The sequence below is a fragment of the Balaenoptera ricei genome, chromosome 18 (assembly GCF_028023285.1).
Source record: "Balaenoptera ricei isolate mBalRic1 chromosome 18, mBalRic1.hap2, whole genome shotgun sequence".
In the NCBI taxonomy this organism is placed as follows: Eukaryota; Metazoa; Chordata; class Mammalia; order Artiodactyla; family Balaenopteridae; genus Balaenoptera; species Balaenoptera ricei.
Genome location: NC_082656.1, coordinates 24,981,161 through 24,988,750, shown reverse-complemented (window position 1 = coordinate 24,988,750; position 7,590 = coordinate 24,981,161). Strand labels below are relative to the sequence as shown.

At 44.3% G+C, this 7,590-nt stretch overlaps 1 protein-coding gene across 5 annotated transcripts in view; it reads left to right on the top strand.

Moving 5' to 3' along the window:
• The first annotated feature begins 457 nt into the window (after positions 1 to 457).
• The window catches only part of DGKH (diacylglycerol kinase eta), a 165,491-nt gene continuing 158,358 nt past the window's right edge, over positions 458 to 7,590 (top strand). For all 5 annotated transcript variants that reach the window (XM_059902884.1, XM_059902883.1, XM_059902882.1 and 2 more), the window contains exons 1-2: positions 458 to 512; positions 1,184 to 1,408. In XM_059902884.1, coding sequence (XP_059758867.1) covers positions 1,217 to 1,408 — 192 coding nt within the window. In that variant the 5' untranslated portion in view covers positions 458 to 512; positions 1,184 to 1,216. The remainder of the gene's footprint in view (positions 513 to 1,183; positions 1,409 to 7,590) is intronic.

The following is a 7,590-nucleotide window of genomic DNA, read 5'->3' as shown; positions in this document are numbered from 1 at the left end:
CCTACAAGGGTTCTTTGGCACGGGGCGTGCACAACGCACCGCGAGGCTGCTATTCCCAAGTGTCCGCTCAACCAGCTCGCGGGGGATGAGCTGTGAGCGGTGCCTGCCGCCTGTTGATCCCATTTCCTCCTGCTCTAGTCCGGGTTAGGGAGTGGCTCTCCCAGGACTTCCAATGTTTTCGTGCTCGGGCACTGGTGTTCACACGGCTCCAGTGCATTGTTTTCTTCCAGGCAGTCTCGGTTAGCGCTTCAGCTTAGATATTTATTTTGCATTCTGTCGTCTCGGGCTGCGGGTACTTGCTCGTCTCTGCGCGCTCTCCACGCCCTGGCCAGTTTCCTGTTAGCCAAAGGGATCGCTCTTTCTGAACCAAAAGTTCTCAGAGCCGAGCGGAACCTCCCGGAAAATGCTCTTCTCTTCCGTGTGCGCCGGATGGGAGTGGGGGTGGGCCAGAAACTAAAGGCCACGGTCGGGAGAGCTGAAAGGACCCGAACCCCTAGGCGGAGGCGGGAGAGGTACGGGTCATCCGAGAAGGGCTCCGGGGTCCGGAGACAGACAAGGGGGCAGCGCCCATCCATCTCGGGGCCGGAGGGGACTTTTACTCGCGGGAACTGTGCGGCGAGGCCCAAGTGTCTCTGGAGAGATTCTGGGTCCAGGAGGTGGCGGGAGCACCCAGGGGAGCCGGGAGGAAGCTAGATTCTCTTTCTACTCCCGGGACCGTTCTTGCCCCTGCTGCCCGGGGACCGAGGGAGGGAGCATCGCCACTGCCGGGCCTGCGGGGATGGGCTGCGGAGGCTTCGCGTCTCCCCCGCCCTCCCGTCCATCCTGGGGACCCCGGACCCTAGGGGAAGTGGGAGGTTGTCCCAATCCCTCTGTCGCTCCCATCCTCTCTACCCGCGCCGGTTGTATTCCAGGTCAGGAACCCTGTAACATCCCGAGGCTGGGTGCACTGGCGTCCCAGCGGGCCTGGGTCCGTGTCCCCTGCGCCCCACCGCGGTCGCCACTCAGGCGGGAGCGGAGCGCGGGATCCTGGAGGGTCCCGGCCGCGGGAGGCGTCTGGTCCCCGGCGACCCTTCCCCCGCGGGGCCGGCTGGGGGAGGGGAAGATGGCGGCGGCGCCTGGGCGCGGGGCTCCGGGCCCGGCTCGAGCAGAGCCCACCTACTGACCACCGCCGCCGCCCCCGCAGGGCGGTGCTGTGTCCCCACAGGAGTCGGAGAGGATGGCGGGGGCCGGCGGCCAGCACCACCCTCCGGGCGCCGCGGGAGGAGCAGCCGCCGCGGCCGGCGCCGCGGTCACCCCCGCCACTGCCTCGGCCGGGCCCGGAGAGGATTCGTCCGACAGCGAAGCGGAGCAAGAGGGACCCCAGAAACTGATCCGCAAAGTGTCCACCTCGGGGCAGATCCGGACCAAGGTGAGGCGGGCCCAAGGGGAGCGTGGAAGGCGGGAGGCGGCTGGGCGGGCAAGAGGAGAGTGGGCGCCTGGGGCGCAGGGCGATCCCGGCAAAGTGTGGAGCCGAGGTGAGGGCGGGGCCTGGGCCCGGAGGCGGGGCCTGGGGGAGCCGGACGGCGCGCCGCAGGAAGGGATTCCCGGCCGGCGCGCTGGGGCCTCCAGGGTGGGTTCCGGGGGAGCTGGGTGGGCAGGGGCGGAGGAGAAAGGAACCAGGGAGCGTGGGAAAAAGCGGAAGCGCTGTTTAGGGTTCCCACTCAGGGATCTAAAAAGGAGTGTTTCATTTTTGGTCCTACCTGCCGTGCAGTGGTTCGGTAGAGTGTGTGCGTTGCTCAGGGAGCGAAGTGCAGGCTGACCAGCCAGAGCTGCAGTGAACTTCGCCACCTTCCCTTCCCGTGGGCAGCAGCCTGCCTCTCCCTGGCCCACTCTGAGCGGGTGGATGGGGAGGTGACACCTGACAGCCCCTGTGCCCCTTTGCTGCCCTTTGGTAAATGATGCTCGCGGTTAACCGCACCCTGCGCGGCACAAACAACAGACCTCGCTGGAGTACTAGGTTCCCGCTAAGTGCAGTGTTCTTATCTTATCGACACACCCATGGTTATTTTTAATGATGAAAAGTAACCGCTTTGTGTTACATGGAGATTAGCATGCTGTGCTACTCTTTGTGTAGCAGGTACTGTTGACCTGTGAGGGCTCAAAGTTGAGAGTTTTAATTTGATTTTATATGTACATATAGCAGATGCTTACGACTGAAGGATTATTTATACACTCTAATTTTCATCATACTGTAGAAATCATCACGCGGAGAGTCAGTTATCACGGGGGACTTTAACGAGGAATTTGCAAAGGGAACCAATAAAATCATTGGATTTGTGTGCTCTTTAAGAATAAATTTGCATAAGTTAATTCAGTCTATACCTATTTTTATGAGAATTTGTTTTCTAAAGTTAATGGACCCATATATGAAAATAGAACTTTTATTATATGCCTGTGGGTTCATGTTTGCACCTGCCTCCTTATTTTCTAAAATAAATATGTGTAAGCACACACACAGCTGTTAACAAGCTGCACTTAGAGTCAGAGATGCTTCCTTTTCAAGTGCGCATCTTGTAACCTCCTTTTAACAGTGACATTTTTAATTTAATATAATTTTGATAAATTAAAGATATGGAGTTTAACGTATTTTTAGAAGATTTAGGCTAAACAAAATAGGGACTTTCCTAACAGAGAGTACCTTTAACATTTGAAATCTTAGTTAAAAAAAAAGTTCACAAAACTGTGTTAATAATGGGCAAAATGACAGGTTTTAAGAAAATGGTATTTTTATACATTCAACTGAAATGGTAAAAATTCTATGTATACTTATATCAAGATTGACCAGTAAATTTATACTGTTTGGAAGAAAATTTAGAGATAACTCTAATTTGAATTGAGTAACGTCAAACAACAAATTTGTTGGGAGTACCACTAAAATTTGAAGGGTTCTTGAACTCATGACGATAGCTACGATTATACTCTTTAAATTTGATATTATCTATGGTTTGGGGTGAAGTATCTATATCGAGACTAAGAGTAAATTCAAAAAGCATGTTTATTCTTGGTTTTCCATTTAACTTTCTCACAAAAATATTTAGCACATAATGTTTTGCCATGATTAGGGATAATTAGTGATCATTCAATGAAACGTTCCTTAAATTTCTAAAGATGTATTGAATTTCAGAAGTCCTGTCTTTTATACTAGCTTATACAAGGGCATACAAGTTCATCAACATTGTCATATATGGACACATGAAATCAGGGCCTAAACCGGCTGAAACTGGTGGGCCGTGTCCTCCCTGCCTGTCCCAACCCCCCAATCCAGACTGTTCATCTCTGCTACAGATTTCATCCGTTAACATCTCTTACCACAGGTACTGATTCTCAGGGATGAGGGCAGGGCAGTGGGCGGAATTCATAGAATGGGAGCTGCTAAATTTCACTGTTGGTTTCCAGTCTTCAGTTGTGATCCAGATGAGAGTTAAGGGAAAAGATCTTTAGAAAAGGACAGACACTCTTGATCCCTTCCACAGGTGTGTAAGATGGGGGAGCCTGGAGGAGAAGGAGGCCCTGAGACTAGCCCAAGGCTTAGTCATATTTAAGACAGCAGGAGCTTGTATATCCCGAAGATAAACCAAGGGACCACTAGGTCTCACAAGTTGTGATTACTAATGGTATCTTCTGTCCTGGTTATGTAGCAGCCTGGGGTGGTGTCTGTGGCACACGCACACGTATTTACACGCACATATCCATGTGCTTACATATGTCTGCACATATATGCTCTCTCTTTGGAAAGCACTTACGTACAGACATACAAAGGGCCTACAGCAGAGTGAGTTGCACATAGAGGTCGTAAGTATTTCTTAAATGAATGACTATGTGTATATATTACATACATACATATAATGCTTCATATATATAGGTATTATTGTTAAAATGCAGTACTTATTTTAGTGTCCTTTAAGATCCTTAGGATCATAAAGCTGTTTGGTGTCTAGTTTAGGTTTGGAGTGAACAACAGCCACTAACTTAAGTAATTACCTTATTTGAAGTGAAGTGTTCCTTGTTGTGAATGCTGGTTAATGTTTTAAATAATTTGAGTGTTAGTGAAGAACCTTAAGTTAATTGTGGCATTTGGAAAGTATCCAGACTTCTCTTAATTGCAAAAGTAACATGTGCATATAGTAAGACATTCAGACAGTGTGAGACGATATTTGGTGATGGTAGGGTATCCAGTGAAAAGTAATCTCCCTCCCACGTTAGACCACATAGTCTCTGTCTCAGAGGCAATTGCTGACATTTTCTTGGTGTGTTTCCAGAAAATTTCTATGCACATACAGAAATATATATATGTGTGTGTGTGTGTGTGTGTGTATATATATATATATATATAAATATATAAATATGTAGTATTTAAAAAATACAAATGAGAACATTCTCTACACATTCTGCATCTCGTTTGTTTGAAACATGGAGATCATTTCTCTAATGCTTGACTACGACTACCTCATTCTTTCTAATGATGGCAAAGTATTCCATTATATTAAGTTGAGCTAAGTGAAGTTGCTCTGTCAGTAGGTCAGAATGGTAAAGAGTAGGGCTGGGAGGTGGGGAAAATGGGGAGAAGTACACACTTTCAATTATAAGATGAATATGCTCTGGGGATTTAATGTACAGCATAGTGACTGTAGTTAATAATACTGTATTGTGTACTTGAAATTTGCTAAGAGAATAGCAAAGTATTCCCACCACACACACACACACACACACACACACACTCTTAGCTGTGAGGTGATGGATATATTAATTAACTTAATTGTGGTAATCATTCCACAATGTATATGTCTATCAAATCATCACATTGTGTACTTTAAGTATATACAATTTTACTTGTCTGTTATACCTCCATAAAGCTGGAAAAAAATGGTCCAATATGGGAAATTTCATACGGTTTAACCTGCATGTTATGTCATCATTTAATTAACCAGCTCCCTATGAAAGGAAATATGGGCTATTTTAAGACAACACTAATCTCAGCTTTTTTGCAGTGGATACAATGTACTTTTTTTTTCTTTAAATTTATTTATTTTATTTATTTATTTTTGGCTGCGTTGGGTCTTCGTTGCTGCACGCAGGTTTCCTCTAGTTGGGGAGAGTGGGGCTACTCTTCGTTGCGGTGAGCGGGCTTCTCATTGCGGTGGCTTCTCTCATTGTGGAGCACGGGCTCTAGGCGTGCGGGCTTCAGTAGTTGCGGCACAGGCTCTAGAGCACAGGCTCAGTAGTTGTGGCGCACGGGCTTAGCTGCTCCGTGGCATGTGGGATCTTCCCGGACCAGGGATCGAACCCGTGTCCCCTGCGTTGGCAGGTGGATTCTCAACCACTGCGCCACCAGGGAAGCCCCCAATGTACTTTTTAAATAAAGACTAAATAAGACTGGCATGCCTTTTAAATTCGTGTGGTTTAATAAAATGCTTATGTACATTTTAGTACCCTTGTCACATCCTCATATTGTATGCTCTTTGTTCCCGTTTTCATTTCCCATTTTTTCCTCCTGTTTCTTTTCCTTGCTGTCATCTCTACTATTTTTCTCTTTCTCTGTTTTTCACTTTTTTCCTTTCTCTGTATCAGCTAAATGGAATTTCAGGTAGTCTCATCTAGCTACCCAGGTGCTAAACGCTGGATAATTTTATGGGTGCCTCGATTTCCCCAAAGGAAAAAAAAAATCACTTATATACAAAAGTTTAAATAGTGCTGATGTGGGGAAGCCAAAGGGAGCTGTAACTCATCAAATCTCTTCCTCTCTCTTTACCCTTGACTGTTATCCCTAAATTCTTAGTCTTGTTTCAAGGAGAAGCTTGATTTTGCATTCAGATTTACTGTTGTGGAGAATTTCACAGGTGTTTGCTGGGAATGAGACATTCTGAAACAGCACTGATACAACCTCACACCAGCTTGGTTTTGAACATGAGTGTGAAGGACAGTTGGTTTGCTTTTTGTTGGCTCATGAATACTGTAGTCTTTCATTTTGCAGCGAATGGCTGGAGGAACATTGGTCAGGCTTATAGACTAGGATTGTTCAACTGTCATAAGCCAAACAGTGTAAACAAGTGGGAACCAACTCAATGACTTCTTTTCACACTGACTCATCTTGGCTAAGGTCTTGAAGCTTCATGTGTCAAAAATATTTCCTAATTTGGTTTATTATGCTCGCATTTATTTTTTTTGACATTTATGTCTTCTTACAGTTAATTTTAATGTCCACAAATGTGTCTCTAAATTTAGGTAAAACATACCTAAACACTGGAAAGATATTCAGAACTTTGCAACATTATATCTGGATTAGGACATCTCTTTCAGCCCATTAAAAGAATAACCACCACATTCTTCAGTTGGTACCTTGGTTTTACTTTAACATGAAGGATGTATAAATAAACTCTTATATCTTTATGGTAAGGCATAATCAATATGGAAATATTGATTTGTATTTTTCACTGCTTTATGAGATACAATTTGTGCAATTAAAACATTATTCTTCACCATAAACCTTCGATAGAGTAGATTAGGGAAAACTCGCTCAGTGTTATTTCAGGTTGTAGGTGGCAGCCCATTAGTAGGTCATGCTGATTCATATCCAGTATTTAAAACAGAAACAGAATAGATTCGAAAATACTATTTAAGACTTTTAGCCACAGTTCTGCATGGAAACATTGGATTGGGTAATGATCCAAATAGGACGGGAAACAGAAACAAGGCCAGAAGATTGTTAAGAAATAAAGTAATATTAGCAGGTTTATTGTTCAGAAACTCAACATGATGTGAAAGGCAAGTAGGAATTTTTACATTTTGATAGGTGATAAGCAGGAAGATATCTTGAATTAGAATAATTAACATTCATCTAGGCAGAAATCAGCTAACTTTTTCTATAAAGGGCCAGGTAGTAAATAGTTTAAGCTTTGTGGGCCGCAGTCTGTGTTGAAATTACTCAACTCTACTGTTGTAGTATAAAAGCAGCTATAGATAATACTTAAATACCTATATGCAGCTGTAATGTGGTATATGTGTGGCATATGTCTATATGTGGTAAAATGTGACTACATTTGTTCCAATAAAACTTTATTTAAGGATGTTGACATTTGAGTTCATAACATTTTTATGTGTTAAAAAATATTATGTTTTTAAAAAAGCCATTTAAACATGTAAAAACCTTCTTAACTTGTGGGCTGTATACTATCAGGTGCCAGAAGTATATGGCCCATGGATTTGTCTTGTGGGCTGTAGTTTTTTGATCCCTATCCTAGGTGATGGAAAATGGTTTGCGAAGCACTACAAAGTTAAGGTGCTGTGAAATGCAATCAGCGTTTAGGGGACCAAAAATAGCTAGATTTCAATCCATTTAAAAATCTCATCTTTGTAGAACATTTTATTTTTAGCTTGGTTTGCGTCTTTGCTTCCATTTTAATGTGAACTAAATATAGACTGGAAACTCTGAGTCTTGGTACACTAATATATGGTGTAACAGCTTTCTTTCCATTTTGATTACAAGTTAAACATGATATCCCATTAATAAAGATAAGAGAAGTAATAAATAATTTACTAAACCTTTACATATAA